Source organism: Lampris incognitus, chromosome 7 (genome assembly GCF_029633865.1).
Source record: "Lampris incognitus isolate fLamInc1 chromosome 7, fLamInc1.hap2, whole genome shotgun sequence".
NCBI lineage: Eukaryota > Metazoa > Chordata > Actinopteri > Lampriformes > Lampridae > Lampris > Lampris incognitus.
In genome coordinates this window covers 50,968,162-50,985,501 of record NC_079217.1, presented here as the reverse complement: position 1 = coordinate 50,985,501, position 17,340 = coordinate 50,968,162, and the positions used below count along the sequence as shown (strand labels likewise).

Below are 17,340 nucleotides of genomic sequence, written 5' to 3'. Positions count from 1 at the left end.
TTACAAGATCAAGACAACTGAGAAGTGGTACAAACATCAGCCAAAAACGGTCACTGAAAACAATGATGTCACCATCCTCTGAGACATGCCCATCCACACTGACAGAGAGATAAAAGCCAACAAGCCCGACATCATTATCAGGGACAGGAAGCAAAAGAGGTGCATGCTCATCGACATGGCAATACCATCCGGAAAAACAAAAATAAAAAAAAAACACCTCAGTGAAAGTCACAGAGAAGCTGACCAAGTACAAACACCTGGAGACTGAAATCAACAGCATGTGGGGAATGAAGACCGAAACAACACCAGTGGTCATCGGAGCTCTAGGACTCATGAAGAAGGGAATGGAAAAGTTCACCAACTGTATCCCAGGCAACATCAACATCTGTGCAATCCAGAAGATCGCCCTACTCAGAACAGTCCATATATTACAACGAGTACTGTCAATCAAGTGACATCTGCCCTATAGTGTCTCGGGTCCATAGTTTGGACTTGGCTCTACAGGATGTAAAACAGGAAACGTGAAAGAAATAATAATAATAACAATAATAATTGTATGTATATAGCACTTTTCTAAAACAATGTTACAGAAGGGCTTCACAAAAAAAACAAACAAAACAAAAACATAAAACCAGACAAGGCAAAAACAAAAGTAAGATAAAATAAGAGTAAAAGTAAAAAGAGTAAAGTAAGTCGCATTGGCGACCATTTTAGTCTCCATGTGGAGCCCTGCATCCCTCTTACATAATATGTATTCACCAAGTGAAAAATGACAACCTAGGCGACAGTTATGGATAAAGGATGTGTTCTGCAATCAAGACCACAGCACAACACACATTTTCTTACTATTCTACCTTAGCTCAGAAACTGTATGTACACAACAGCACTGAATGATTGTACATGAGAAGAGAATTAACAAATTTCTAAAACCACATTTAAAGATAAGCTTTAAAAAAATGCATCATGTTCATATATATCACCGTAGATCCAGGGAAAAAAAGTTTTTTTCCTGTATCTGTGTTGATATTCCACTCCTCATTAGTTGAGCACTCATAACACCATTGACGGTTTTGGAAAAAAAATGCTATATATATATATATATATATATATATATATATATATATATATATATATATATATATACTCCATAAACATGGGTAGATGAAAGAGAGCATTGCAAAAGGCGAGCCCTTTCAATCCAAATTCAGGAAGCATGATCATCGCTAGCAACATACACATGAATCTAAAATCAGCAATCCTAAACATAATTTATAAATATTATTCTTGTAACAAACAGTGTACCCACATTGAGGATATGTAAACTTGCAACTGAGTCACAATCACACAGAGGTTGCCTTGAGGGGTGACAAAAACAGATTAATGGAATACGATAAAATATTTTTCCCCCTTTTTCTCCACAATTGTACTTGGTCAATTACCCGACTCTTCCAAGTCGTCCCGGTCGCTGCTCCACCCCCTCTGCCAATCCAGGGAGGGCTGCAGACTCCTCCGATACATGTGGAGTCACCAGCCGCTTCTATTCACCTGACAGTGAGGAGTTTCACCAGGGGGACGTAGCATGTGGGAGGATCATGCTATTACCCCCAATTCTCCGCCCCCCCCCAACAGGCACCAGAGGGTGGCGCTAGTGCAGCGACCAGCACACATACCCACATCTGGCTTTCCTCCTGCAGATGGCCAATTGTGTCTGTAGGGATGCCTAACCAAGCCGGAGGTAATAACACAAGGATTCGAACTGGCAATCCCCGTGTTGGTAGGCAATGGAATAGACCACCACACCATCCAACTATGTAAGTCTTGATGAAAGTTTAGCATTTACTCGGGATAGAGGGGGAGGTAGGGCCAGAGATGATCATTAGACCGTGTCAGAGAAAGAGCGGCAATGAAATGCCTGTGTGGTGAGCTGAGGTGTGTGTCCCTGTGGATTTTTACAACTGTGGTGTTTTACATTTGTGTATCTCAGCAGCAGCACAGTACACAACAGAAGGGTCTGAGAAAGTGCTAAACTGGATGACAAAATTGCTGAGGGGGCAACAGTGCACAGGAGGTCAAGGGCTAATGTAGTCAAGTTTATTTGTACAGCCCTATAGGGCAGTTACAGTCAAGGAGGGCTTTACAGTCACACAATAAGAAAAAGGCCGATACAGTAAATGACAACTGATGACATCCTTTCCCCTTAGACCCTCGATATGGATCAGAAAAATAAACAACAAAGAGAAAAACTTTTTTGGAAAAATCCGGAATCAGGAACACTTTATTTGTCATTTCACCTCATGTACTTGCGCACATGAAGTGAAACGACATGCCGTTTCCCCCTGCCCACAGCAGTGCAACATACAGACAAAAACACATTCAAGAACTACAAGAGCACACATTCAAATTAACACATATATCCAAACCAAAAAAAAAAAAAAAAAATTTTTTCCAAGGGAACAAATGCCAGCCAGCATGACTGTCGGAATCGCTGGTCTGCATGGGCTAGCTGTTGCCCGAGCCTGCCCCGATTACGCGTCCTGTCAGACTGCCCTCCGTGTCTCCTCCCAGCCCTCCCAGGCGATCCAGCACCAGCTCTCCGAGCCAGACACCCTTGACACACCTCCTCGCACTCCACAAGACGACATCAAAAACACCAGTCAACCCCAGGTGAGGCTGCCGCCAGACCACCCTCGATGTTACTGGAACTGCCGGTCTGCATGGGCTAGCAGTTAGCTTAGCCTGCCCCGCTTTGGCATCCTGTCAGACTGCCCTCATTGTTACCTTCTCGGGTGCAGCTCCAGGTAAGGCCGCAGTCCCTGGGCCAGCAGCACTGCAGACCAAGCTCTCGCAGCCGATCCAGCGCCAGCTCTCCGAGCCAACAAACAACGACAAAAATTAAGACGCAGACATGGACAAAGACACTGCACCAACGGCACTGGATGAGGCCGCCGCAAATATGAATTCGCGCAGCCATGTTCCCACACCGGTACTGGGTCAGGCCACTGCGAACGTGAATTCGCGCTGCCATCTTCCCACACCGGAAGCAGTGGGACAAAGTGGGACAAACCTCAGAAAGAGGCTCAGGGGAGGGATCCCTCTTCCAGCACAGATAGACGTGAAATAGGTGCCTAATGGTCATAATAGTAAAATGTGGGAACAGATTTAGAAATAAGATGTGACGAAAGCAATTAATGACTACACTGTGACAATGAAACGATGTAAAAAAGAAAAGCGGGTGCTGGTATAGCACTGCATGTAGAACCAACTTCCCTCGACCTTGTGACAAAATTACATGCATCATCATCAGGTGAATATTACAGTCCTGGAGATAAAAACGCTCTCATACACACGATAGGTTAATGGAGACACTTTGCTCACACGGACAGAGAGCAAGTACAGATTGAGGATGATGCATAGCCTCTTCCTCTTCTTTTGGCTTGTTCCCTGTTTCTCAGGGCTCACCACAGCGGATTTTACAGTTTTCATCGGTACCCTGTGAGGGCACAGCACCAATGGCGGCCGTTGTTAACCCGGACCTCGACCGATCTGGTATGGTCTTGTCAATCCGCATACTGATTTGGCAAAATTTTACATCAGATGCCCTTCCTGGCTCAACCACTAACCCTATGGACGGGGGCACAGGTAAAGCGCTGGATGCCATCCCAGTATTCATGGACTTGCGCCCATGCCTGTTGCCTGGATTATGACGCGTAGCCTGAACTGTCGCACATGGTGGAGAAGTCATGAACAAGACAAAATAAAAGCAGATGTAAGTCTTCAGAAAGGCCAGGGACCAGATAAAAGTGAAGAAGATGATGCAGCACTGACAGAGACCACATCTCCACAATCACCAGATTGCTTCTAAGCAGACAAAACTCTAGATAAGAGAAAGAGCCTAGACACACAACAAGCAAACTTACACACTTACAGCAGTTACGCAGATAGATAGCTTGTTAAAAGAGTGCAAATGCTTTCATAGGCAGCAGGCGGTTTACCATCAACCGGACGGTGAGTTTAGTACTAACTGGACAGACTAACCTACCATTACAATGAGAGTGACCCTCCCAGGATGTTTGTTTGTTTGTGTCCATTGTTTCGCATTTCAATCAAATAACTCGACATGACGTTTTATTTCTATCAGTTACACACAGCTTGAGGGCAGAGAATAGGTCTGTGTGAAGGGTTTAATTAATGAAACGCACAAGTCCCGAGTCAGTCCTGGAGGCCTAAGAGCTCCGTTTTACATACTGAGGTGATGGATACCAATTACAGAGTAAAATGGCAAGGGAGAGGCAGAGGTAGAGGAAGGGAGAGAGGGAGAAAGAAAACAGAAATTTGGAGGGAGTTGGTGTGTGGGATACAGCAAAGAGAATCATATGAGGGTGGGACTCGATTGACCTGCTGATGAGGGTAAAAGGAGAGGAGAGGGAGCAGTAAATAGAGGGATAAGTGCTAAAGACAGATCTCGTGAGATTATGAACAAAGAAAAAGGTGGACAGACTGAACAACCAGAGGGAGAGAGGTTGATACTACCTATATAAGACCCCCCCCCCTACACACACACACATACACAGACATGCCCACTACATCTCACTATTTCGTTCCTGGCAATACACAGTTTGAGCCCTGCTCATTTATCTTTTTATCTATAGGTCTTACGTGTGAGTGTGTGTGTGTGTGTCAATGTGAGTGCCATTTGTGCGCTGCTGAACAATTGGTGTTAAGTAAAAGAACAGCCCTGCATGAGGTTCAGACCCGCAACCTTCACGTTAGGAGACCAATGCATTGCCTACTAGGGGGTGGGACAAAATATCGATACTGGAACATATCGTAATACTTCCTCTTGCAATATGTCATGGAAACATAGCACCAAATATCAATATTTTTATTAAAAACTTTTTTGCCCTGATCATTTTTTTTCCAACTTTATTGATAGCAGTGAAACTCAAACAACAGTAACATATAGAGAAGTTTAAAGAACAAAAAGAGGAAACAAACTGCCAGGGAATTTTATTTACATTGAAATGACGGCAAGCGGACAGGCAAGTCGCAGTCAGTGTGTGTGTGTGTGTGTGTGTGTGTGTGTGTGTTAAAGAGGCACTAAGCTAAGACTCTATGCACTTTATTGTACATTGTTTAATCTTAATTGTCAAATTCTGTGAAACTGACACGGCAATGCAGTGAATAAATACATACATCCTGCTTTTTGCCTTTTTAGGGGTATTTTTCTTCTTCAGTTACACAGATACGATGTATCGTACATGACTGACTTGCAATGTATCAAGTATGGCAGAAACACTGTATCGCGATACCAGCGTTGCCGTGGGCAACGTACTGTGATAGTATCGTGAGTTACTCCATGATTCCCACCCCTATTGCCTACTGCACCAACAGGGCAGACATTTTTCAGTGGCTTTAAAGAGTTGGTGTGTGGGGCTAGGGGGTGGTTGCAGGGGTGTATGTAATCATAGATATGTGTATGTGTTTACTGTAGCTCAAAAGAGCTTTTAAAACAAACAATGAAAAAAAGAAAAAACTGAAAAAAATTTCACATCAAATTAGATTAGCACCACCAGTAGCGTAGTGAACCATGTGATCTTCTCGACCAGAAAATTACCCCTCCAACTACCCCCGCTACTCTGACACTGAAAGAAGAGGCTAATCCTTAGTTCAATCAAAGCCTGCAGATAATGCACTGTATGTGACTCAGCATGCGTACATATATGTGTGTGTGTCTGTGGTCAGATGATCCTCTATCAGACACCCCAGGAAAAAGAGGGAGGGCAAGGTAACACAGAGAGAGAGAGAGAGAGAGAGAGAGAGAGAGAGAGAGAGAGAGAGAGAGAGAGAGAGAGAGAGAGAGAGAGAGAGAGAGAGAGAGAGAGAGAGAGAGAGAGAGAGAGGACGCACGAAATGAGCTCTTAAAAAATATATATCAAACATTGGGTCTCTAGTGAGACATAGAATTTAGAAAACAGTCTAAAAGAAGAAGACATCGTAAATCGTTTTCCTAACAGAAAATCCTCCCTCTAATCCGACAAGGAAACCAAGTTTTTAGATCAAATCTTCGCGGAGGAGTTCGCAAACAGCTAGCTGGCTAACTTGTTAGCTGGCTATCCTGCTAGCCAACCGTCCAGCAAAACAACCCAACAACTAACGTGGCCTGGTCTTACGTGACCTGGTCTAACGTTACCGATCCAACCCGAAGAAACACGCTACCTGCCGACGCAGAGGGAAAGGTAGGACACGTACAGTTGAATCCGACGTGCATAAAAAACGAAACGTAAGAACCGCAACGTAGGACCGGAAGTAACCTAAATTAGCTAACGTTAGCCAGCAAAACAAAACAATAAACCGTTGGTAGTGGTAGATATTACCGATCGTCATGGAAACCAAGCCAACTGAATCTAGTGTGGTGAATTACCCGGCGGACTGCAAGAGCACGCAGGCCAGGAAGAAACACAAGGAGAAAGTGTTAAACGACAACCCAGACACACTATACGCGGACTTTATCTTTATGCATGGAAAACCGATAAAAAACAACTTAATCTTCCACACCACACGACTGTCAGCATGGAAAGCTGCCATCTGCCAACACTATAAACACGTATTTAAAGAGGGAATCGGCCGTGGAGGACGGTTCACAGTGTGCACGGATAAAAATCTGGACACCGATAATGCGATACTGACCATCACATACTACACTAAAGGAACTATACTGCTGCAGGGAAACGAGGAGAGCCTGAACTCTTTTGAAGAGGTTTTCCCTCTGCTTAAGGCAGAGGTAGACAACCACAGAGACAGCGACACGGCTGAGGACCAACTACCTACAGAGCCCCCACAACACGCAGCAGCCCCTCCCCCTCCCCCTTCTGACAATGAGCCCCCACAACAGCTGAGAACAGAGAACAGACTGACTGTCTTAGAGCTACAAGAGACCATGAAGCAGCTACAGGTGGAAATGTGGAAAACCTACATTTCCAAGTAGCCCAACTAGAGAAGGAGGCGATACTGAAAGAGAGGAACCTCATGAAACAGATGGAGGATCTTAGGACAGAGCTCCAAGAGAACACCAGGGCGAGGGCTTCAGTCTCTCAAAACAATACCACTAACACCCATACAGACCATCACACCTCCCCTGACACTAAAACAACCAACAAACATGATACAGAGACCACTCACACAGACACACAGACACCCCTCACACAAAACACACAACCCCCACCACCCAACCAATCTCCTCCCACCAAGACAAACAAACAGCGCCCACACGTAGCCCTGCTTATGGACTCAAACCAGAAGTTCATGGACCCTCAGAAACTTCCCCGGATATCACGTGACAGCAAAACGATGCAGCACTACTGGCCATGCGCTACAGCTCCTGAACAAGGAATCTCTTGGGAGCCCGCAATGCATCATCATCCACACCGGGACCAATGACCTGCACTATCTGCGCAGTGACACGGCTGTGGTGGTGAGTAGAGTGGCAGAGAGAGCAAGTGGAGAATTCCCAGAGGCTCGGATTGGGGTGTCAACACTCCTGCCACGGCGTGACACCCCACCCCATATAATCCATGGAATCAACACAGACATCAGCAGAGGCTGCGCTGCTCTTCCCAATGTCCACCTGGCTCACCATTCAGGCATCAGCCTCCATGACCTCTACGACGGACTGCACCTTCACAAGGAGAGGGTGCGGATTTTTGCGAGGACCCTAAAAGATGTTGCTTTGGGCCGCAACCCAACCACACCCACTTATCCTCCACCAGTAGGAGACTACAGACCAGAACCCTCCCACATCCCCAGATAACCCCCTTTCCCTCCCAGAGCACACAATACCTGGACCCCCCCCCCCCAGCCCCATATTCCATACTCACCTTTGGGCCGAAAGTCCTACACACACCCACACCTACGTGCTTCTTCCCCCAGGTCCAAGAAACCTGTGCACCCAACCCCTCCAAAAAACAAAAAGACAACAACACTTGACAGAGCCTGTCCCCCACAGCACAGGCCACAAAGCTATGCTGCTGCAGTAGCCCAGCCCCCTCCCACACCCACCGCCCCAGCCAAGACTGAGATGGGAGAGATAAGGGAGATGCTCCACACCTTGTGCTCCAGACTCCTGCATGGCAGCATTTAAGACAACCTCTACGTGCCATCAGATCTTAATGGGGTAACCACTTACACGGGGAAATCCTGAGTGTTGATTTGGCTCTGGTTGTGTATAATAATGCCCACTATATCGATAGTGAGGTATTTGGTAAGTGTTATCAGAATATTTCATATATGTCTTCTTCCACTGTAACTTGATAATTCTCTGTCTCACAAAAGAGACTCATTGTATATTTTCTTTTCGTGCGTTCTTTTTCTGTCTCTTGTTGGAACATTCAGGGTCTCTTCTCATCTTCCTTTGGGATGAAGAGTAGAGACCCTGACTTCTTAAAAAACATCGAAAATGTCGACATAGTCATATTAACTGAAACCTGGTGTCGTGAAGACATAACCACCCACTGTCCCTCAGGTTACAAAGAAATAATTATTCCATCAAATAAACTTAACTCAGTACATCGTGGACGAGACTCTGGAGGTATTTTGATTTGGTACAGAGGATGTTTAACCAACCACATTTCAAAAATTAAAATTGGAACATCCCACTGCTGGCTAAAACTCAGCAATAAAATTGTCATATCAAACAAAGATATCTATCTCTGTGCTCTATATTCTCCCCCAATTGAATCCCCACATTATGATGAGGATTTCCTGAGTAATCTCCATGAAGAGGTAAGCCTTTTCCAGGCCCAGGGAAATGTGCTGCTGTGCGGAGATTTTAACGCAAGAACAGGTTCAATGAGTGATACCATTGACCCTCAGGGTAACAGACATGTGTTTGGTCAACATTCCCTGTACCTCTCACCAACCCTCATTAAAAGGAGCTCCCTCGACTGTACTGTGAACAAGGCTGGTGAGGAGCTAGTACATCTCTGTCGCGCTTCTGGCCTGTACACACTTAATGGTAGGATCAGAGGAGACTCTTTGGGAAGGTTCACATGTTGTTCAGGTCTTGGAGCTAGTGTAGTTGACTATGCAATAACTGACATGGACCCCACCTCCTTCAACGCATTCACTGTCAGACAACAAACTCCTCTTTCTGACCATAACCAAATTATGATTTTCTTCAAAACTATTAACCTGACTCAAATGCCTATAAAGGAGCCCAGCAAGCTGTTCAAAATGAATAAGACCTACAGATGGGCTGCAGACAGTGCAGAAAAATTTATCAATATCCTGAATTCATCCAAATTACTTAATATGATTACTAACTTCATTAACAAACCGTTTGAAACTAATAAGGACAATACCAACCAAGCTGTCAATGAAATCAATTGTATCTTTCAGACGGCAGCAAACATGGTCCTACCAAGGACCCACAACAGAAAAAAGAAACAATCTGAAAATGAAAAATGGTTTGACAACGATTGTAAAAATATAAGAAAAGAACTGCGTAAATTGTCAAACCTGAAACACTACCAACCTCAAGATATGGATATAAGAAAGAAATATAGCAAAACATTAAAACTATATAAACACACATTAAGAATGAAAAAACAAAGCCATGTAGATAGAACCCTACAGGAAATAGAACATTCCCTGAATCAAAACCAATTCTGGGAAATGTGGAATAATTTGAGCGCTACAAAACCACAAGACCTGCCTATCCAAAATGGAGAAATTTGGAAAAGTCATTTTGAACATATCTATTCGGAAATCCAACAAGAACACTCAAATTCCAATTACAATCTGATCAAACAAAAATTACGGTTGCTCGAATGCACTATAAAAGACAACCAAAACCCACTGGATTTTCCAATAACACAAGAAGAATTAGCACAGAAGCTCAAATCCTTAAAACCCAATAAAGCTTGTGGCCTTGACAGCATCAGAAGCGAGATGCTTAAAAACAGCACACCTAAGCTGCAAAGGGCAGTACTCAAATTGTTCAACATTGTTCTAAGTTCGGGATTTTTTCCTGACATCTGGAGCAAAGGGCTTATAACTCCTATTCATAAAAATGGAGACAAATTGGATCCTAATAATTTCAGAGGCATTTGTGTGAGCAGTAGTCTGGGGAAGGTGTTTAATAGCATTTTGAACAATCGAATTCTAACCCTCCTTAACGAACACAATGTCCTGAGCAAAGGTCAAATTGGCTTCCCCCCAAATCACCGGACTACGGACCATATTTACACCCTACACACCCTCATAAATGAAAATGTGAATCAAACCAAAAATGGAAAAATATTTGCTTGTTTTATTGACTTCAAAAAAGCTTTCGACTCTATTTGGCATGAAGGACTATACTATAAACTTTTACAAAGTGGTGTAGGGGGTAAAGTGTATGACATAATAAAGTCAATGTATTCGGACAACAAATGTGCAGTTAAGATTGGAGACAAACACACTGAGTTCTTCACTCAGAATAGAGGGGTGAGACAGGGCTGTGGACTTAGCCCGACACTGTTTAATATATATATATTAATGAACTGGCGGTGCAGCTGGAACAGTCTGCAGCCCCAGGTCTCCCCCTGTATGACATGGAAGTGAAATTTTTGCTTTATGCAGATGATCTAGTTTTGTTTTCACCAACCGCAGATGGGCTGCAACAACTACTAGACCTGCTTGAGGACTATTGCCAGCACTGGGCCCTGGCAATAAATCCAAAAAAGACAAAAGTAATGATCTTCCAGAAGAAGCCCAGATGTCAGGAAAATAGATACCAGTTGACTAGGTAGCATCACCTTAGAGCATACGATGCAGTATACTTACCTGGGTCTAATTATTACAGCATCAGGGAGTTTCAGTAGGGCAGTGAATAACCTAAAACAAAAAGCTCGCAGAGCTCTATATGCAATTAAAAATAAATTCTTTAACATTGATATACCAATCTCCATCTGGTGCAAACTGTTTGATAGTGTAATTCTGCCCATTGCACTATATGGAAGTGAGGTATGGGGTCCACTCAGTCTTTCCAGCCACACTAGATGGGACAAGCATCCAGCAGAAACCCTACATGCTGAATTCTGTAGAATGATTCTGAAAATACAAAGGAAAACACCAAACAACGCATGTAGGGCAGAATTAGGCCGGTTTCCATTATTAATAAATGTACAAAAAAGATCTCTAAATTTCTGGATGCACTTAAATACAAGCCCAACAAATACATTGCACTTTAAAGCTCTGAAAACCCAAGAACTGAACCCCAAAAAGAGTCCCCTGAAGCAGCTGGCTCTGAGACTCACTAACCCTGTAACAAATACTAAGACCAACCAACCTCAGGCCAGCACTGCATCCCAAACAAAGTTTACGATAATTCAGGCTATAAAACAAAGCAAGAACAATTATCTGAAACATTGGAACGCTGAAATCAAAACTCAAAACAAACTAGAAGTCTATCGGGCCCTAAAAACAAACTATGATTTGGAAGAATACCTCTTAACTGTCAGAGACAGGAAGCAGTGACAGATCCTCACCAAATACAGGCTCAGTGACCACAGTCTCGCCATTGAAAAGGGGAGACACAAAAAGACATGGTTGCCAAAAGAGCAGCGATCATGTGGTCAGTGCATGACAGATGAGGTGGAGACGGAGGTGCACTTCCTCCTTAAATGTGACAGATTTGAAAAACAGCGCCGGGCTTTTGTCAAGGAACTGGAACATGTGATTCCAGAGTACCAGGAAATGGACGACGCAGGTAAGCTGCGGGTGGTCCTGGGAGGGGGGCCAGCGGCGAACATTGCAGCAAGATTTATATTATCTTGCCACAACCTGAGAGATAGTGGATGACGGCACCTATTGCTACTATTGTTATTTAATATCATAATCATTGTTGTTGTTCCTGTTATTATTATAATCATTGTTGTTGTTGTTATTACTATAATCATTGTTGTATTGTGTTGTTGTTGTTTTACATGCTTTGGCAATATGTACACAAATGTATGTCATGCCAATAAAGCACATATTGAATTGAATTGAGAGAGAGAGAGAGAGAGAGAGAGAGAGAGAGAGAGAGAGAGAGAGAGAGAGAGAGAGAGAGAGAGAGAGAGAGAGAGAGAGAAAATCACAATTTCCTTTGGCAGTAGTGATTGTCAGTGTTACCCCTTGTTAGTAAATTTAGTTATTTGTACAGCCACTATGAGCATATATTTCAATTCCTTTCAGCTGCAAATTCAGAATCCAGTCTACCTCCAATATCTACGTATTTCACCTGTGTTTTGTGAAACTGACTATTTCTAAAAGTCCATTCCAATCTCTTCCCCTTGTCTTGGACTATGTTCTGTTCTGTTCTATTTATTTATTTATTTGGTTGTTTGTTTATTTATTTATTTTTGTGCTTTTTCCCCCTTATTTTTCTCCCCAATTGTATCCGGCCAATTACCCCACTATTCCGAGCACCCCTCTGCCAATCCGGGGAGGGCTGCAGACTACCACATGTCTCCTCCGATACATGTGGAGTCGCCCGCCGCTTCTTTTCACCTGACAGTGAGGACTTTTGCCAGGGGGATGTAGCGCATGGGAGGCTCACGCTATTCCCCCCAGTTCCCCCTCCCTCCCGAACAGGCGCCCCGACTGACCAGAGGAGGCGCTAGTGCGGCAACCAGGACACATACCCACATCCGGCTTCCCACCCGCAGACACGGCCAATTGTGTCTTTAGGGACGCCCGACCAAGCCGGAGGTAACGGGGATTCGAACTGGGATTACCCTGTTGGTAGATAACAGAATAGACCGCCACACCACTCGGATGCCCCTATATTTGCTAAAATAAATGAAGGTGCTTATGTATAGCTCTGATCCTGCCTCACTAGTCACGGTGATGCTCAGGTAACACATAACACTAGCCAAAACAATAATCAGGACTAGCTATAACCCTGCCGTGATGTTGTCACTCTTCTGACACTGTAGCAAAGGAGCACAAAGGCAATAGGAAAGTGTTTAAAATTGCAAAAAAATGTGTTTCTCAAATAAATGTTCTTTTGTGTGTGTGTGTGTGTGTCTGTGTGTGTCTGTGTGTATTCATGATTCCTTTGACTCCCAACCTCCAACTTGTGAATTAGTAAAACAATACAACTATATTAGTGTGTGAACATGTACCTGTACCTGTGTTTGGATGTGTGATTTTATGTTAAAAAAAATCCCTGTTGCACATTTCACAAGATCTTTGAAAAATTACAAACGTAAGAGGGATGCAAGAGAAAATTCACACCCACGCAAACACATGCTGACAAACACCCTGATTCGATGTCTTTAAAAAGTCACACAGCTCCTTTACATGCACACAAGGCAGTGACATCTAGACATCTGGACCTGCACATATAAACACACTTCTTTTCATCGCCTCTTTCTCTCCATCCCTACCTCCTGGTTGAGCAGGGCCGTGGCTAGTTTTTGGACCTCAGCAGTCAGCAGGTGGGTCCCTCTAATGACCTTGTTCAGTGCAGCCAGGGACAGGTGGATACTCTGAAAAAATGAGTAACTTCCTTCTCAGTTTACATGATGCAGTTCAGTTTACATGAATGTACTTACAATAAATATATTCAGCACACTGTTTCCTGCAGCGCTGGTTGACTCCTGGAGCAGTGGTACTTGCTAAAATTAATGGTCCTGAAAACTCAGCTGGCAGGTACATGTAGGAGGACTCCTGTGTTTCTGATTGCTAAGAAATATGTACAGGAGACACTTAAAGCTTATTGCCATGGTACAGGCGCAGCTGACACATTTTGTGGCGACCAAGGTATAAGTCAACCTTCTGTTCTCCATCCATCCATTATCCAAACCGCTTACCCTGCTCTCAGGATCGCGACGATGCTGGAGCCTATCTCAGCAGTCATTGGGCAGCAGGCGGGGAGACACCCTGGACAGGCTGCCAGGCCATCACAGCCCCCCCCCCCCACACACACACATCTAGGGACAATTTAGTATGGCCGATTCACCTGGCCTACATGTCTTTGGACTGGAGGAAAGCCACGCAGACACGGGGAGAACATGCAAACTTCACACAGAGGACGACCCAGATTGTTCCCCAAGGTTGGACTACCATAGGGCTCAAACCCAGGACCTTCTTGCTGTGAGGCGACTGTGCTAGCCACTGCGCCACCATGCCGCTCTCTTCTGTTCTCTTTTTTTCCTCATTAAGTGTATATGAGACTAACAAAGCTGTGTATTGCGACAAAAGCATGATTCTAGCAAAATAATACAAAAGGTTCAGCCAAAAAATTTGATCAAATACACAATCAAGCTCATCAGTTCCTATAAGCCAAAACATGCAGAGACTTACTGCTTGCCATCTTAGCTGCTGTGGTAACCAGGAAACTACTAAGTGATTTCTCTTGTTTTCTCCCTTTTACTCTCTAATCCTGTACACTACTTAAAAGCAAACCTGTAAGAATAGTGTGAAGGTCTTAATGCCCTTTACAGACAGTCTTTACTTTGGTAGTTGCTACTCAACTGCTGCCGTTTTGCATCACCGCCTTGCCCATAAACACAGCTGAGAGCACCCTCTCCGGTATTTTTGCTATAACTGACCATTAGAGCAGACGTCAGTTGACTCATACAAGAAACTCAGTGGTGGGTGTCACAGTCACAAAATCTTAACCACTTTGTAAAACACTTCTCACATTTCATTCTCAACACAACAACACATTCTGAAACAAAAGATACTTTTTTCTATGAATTCTAACAGGCCTATCTGAGGATTTCTTGGGTTAACAGCACCGATTGTAGTCATACCTGGACCAGCCGGATGGCGTTAAATTGCTCCAGGATGATGAATGACATAACAGGTGACCCATGACCTTCTGAGGGCGGGGCCACCTTCTGGTGGATCAGATTAGAACCCTGAGTGGGAGAGAGAAGAAACAAAATTAGAATGGTTGCTGTGTGTGTGTGTGTGTGTGTGTGTGTGTGAGTTAAAAAAAAAGACATGGATGGAGATATTCATTCATCTTCAGCCGCTTCTCCGGATTAGGGTTGCGGTTATATATATATATATACACACACACACACACACACATATATATATATATATATATATATATACACACACACACACACACACACACACACACACACATATATATATATATATATAGGTGCATCTCAAAAAATTTGAATATTGTGGAAAAGTTCATTATTTTCTGTAATTTAATTCAAAAAGTGAAACTTTCATATATTCTAGATTCATTACACATAAATGGAAATATGTCAAGCCTTTTTTTGTTTTAATCTTGATGATTATGGTTTACAGCTCATGAAAATCAAAAATCCAGTATGTCAAAATATTAGAATATTACAGAAGACCAATCAAAAAAAGGATTTATAATACAGAAATGTTGACCTTCTGAAAAGTATGTTCATTTATGCACTCAATACTTGGCCAGGGCTCCTTTTGCACGAATTACTGCATCAATGCGGCGTGGCGTGGAGGCAGTCAGCCTGTGGCACTGCTGAGGTGTTACGGAAGCCCAGGTTGCTTTGATAGCGGCCTTCAGCTCATCTGCATTGTTGGGTCTGGAGTCTCTCATCATTCTCTCGACAATGGTTCAGCTTAGGCGGGTTGGCTGTCCCCTTCCAGTCAACTTTCCATGGATATGCTTTGATACAGCACTCTACGAACAGCCAGCCCTTTCAGCAATAACCTTCTGTGGCTTATGGGGTATTTTCAAGAGGAAGATGCGAGACACCAGACCAAACAATGCAGATGAGCTGAAGGCCGCTATCAAAGCAACCTTGGCTTCCATAACACCTCAGCAGTGCTACAGGCTGACTGCCTCCATGCCACGCCGCATTGATGCAGTAATTCGTGCAAAAGGAGCCCCAACCAAGTATTGAGTGCATAAATGAACATACTTTTCAGAAGGTCGACATTTCTGTATTATAAATCCTTTTTTTTTATTGGTCTTATGTAATATTCTAATATTTTGAGATACTGGATTTTTGATTTTCATGAGCTGTAAACCATAATCAAGATTAAAACAAAAAAAAAAGGCTTGACATATTTCACTTTATGTGTAATGAATCTAGAATATATGAAAGTTTCACTTTTTTGAATTAAATTACAGAAAATAATGAACTTTTCCACAATATTAAATTTTTTTGAGATGCACCTGTATATATATATATATATATATATATATATATATATATATATATATATATATATATATATATATACACACACACACACCCATTATCATTATCCACCTATCCTGTTCCCAGGGTCACGGGGATGCTGGAGTCTATCCCAGCAGTCATTGGGTGGCAGGTAGAGAAACACCCTAGACATATATATATATATATATATATATATATATATATATATATATATATATATATATATATATATATCAACACAGATACAGGAAAAAAGATTTTATTACATTGCAGTACAGGCCTGTTTCGTGCGTCTCGCACTCATCCGCTGCTAATGTGTTTCAACAAAGAATCATACAGTTTACGTTGCCCAGCATCACGTCTCTAATTTCAGTTGGACAGCGACCAATCAGATGGGGAAACATTCAAACTATAACAACCAATGGGGTAGGTACTTGTGATGCACAGCAACCAACGGAGGGGTAGAAAACATTGCCATTTTAAGACATTGTGTCCTCTTAAAGGAAAATGCCAGACAGAAGGAGTCAGAAGTCATCTACCAGGCATCAGTGACAAGAGAAGGCAACTGCAACGTGGACACTTATGTGGGATTAACAGAGGGCCCTTTTAAAATTAGGTTTAACGCCCATATGAGTAGTTTAAGAAACGAGCATGCGAAAAATGCAACGGCCTTAAGCCGCCACATTTGGTCATTGGTAGACAAGAATATCAGTTATTCTATCTCATGGTAAATCCTTGCAAAGAGTAGTGCATATTCAGTTAGAAGTAAAAGATGTAACCTGTGCTTGGCATAACAGTATTTTATTATTTGCAGACCTGATATGTCCACCTTGAATGATAGAAATGAATTGGCCAGCAGTTGTAGACACCAAAAAAAAAAATCTCCTTTGTAACTATAAGTAAAACGTCTTTATTCCCCCCCCCCCAATTAGATGATACACATATGACATTTATTAAGAGTTTTTTATATATTTTTCTAATATTTTAACTGCCTGGCCTTCCAACTGTGCCCCAACACAATCCCACTATATAATTCACATAAGTTACCTTTTTATATTTTTTATGTACGCCATTTCAACAGTGCCCTGGCCCCTAAATGCTTTTCAAAACAAACCCCAGTCCTATTGGTTGTAATGTTTTCTACCCCTCCATCGGTTGCTGTGCATCACAAGTACCT

At 43.0% G+C, this 17,340-nt stretch overlaps 1 protein-coding gene across 1 annotated transcript in view; it reads right to left on the bottom strand.

Annotated features, from left to right (window-relative positions):
• Nucleotides 1-17,340, bottom strand: part of LOC130115388 (cytoplasmic dynein 2 heavy chain 1) — a 360,238-nt gene that overhangs the window by 35,571 nt on the left and 307,327 nt on the right. The window contains exons 91-92 of the mRNA XM_056283019.1: nucleotides 14,781-14,888; nucleotides 13,410-13,511 (exon numbers count right to left, since the gene is read on the bottom strand). Coding sequence (XP_056138994.1) covers nucleotides 13,410-13,511; nucleotides 14,781-14,888 — 210 coding nt within the window. The remainder of the gene's footprint in view (nucleotides 1-13,409; nucleotides 13,512-14,780; nucleotides 14,889-17,340) is intronic.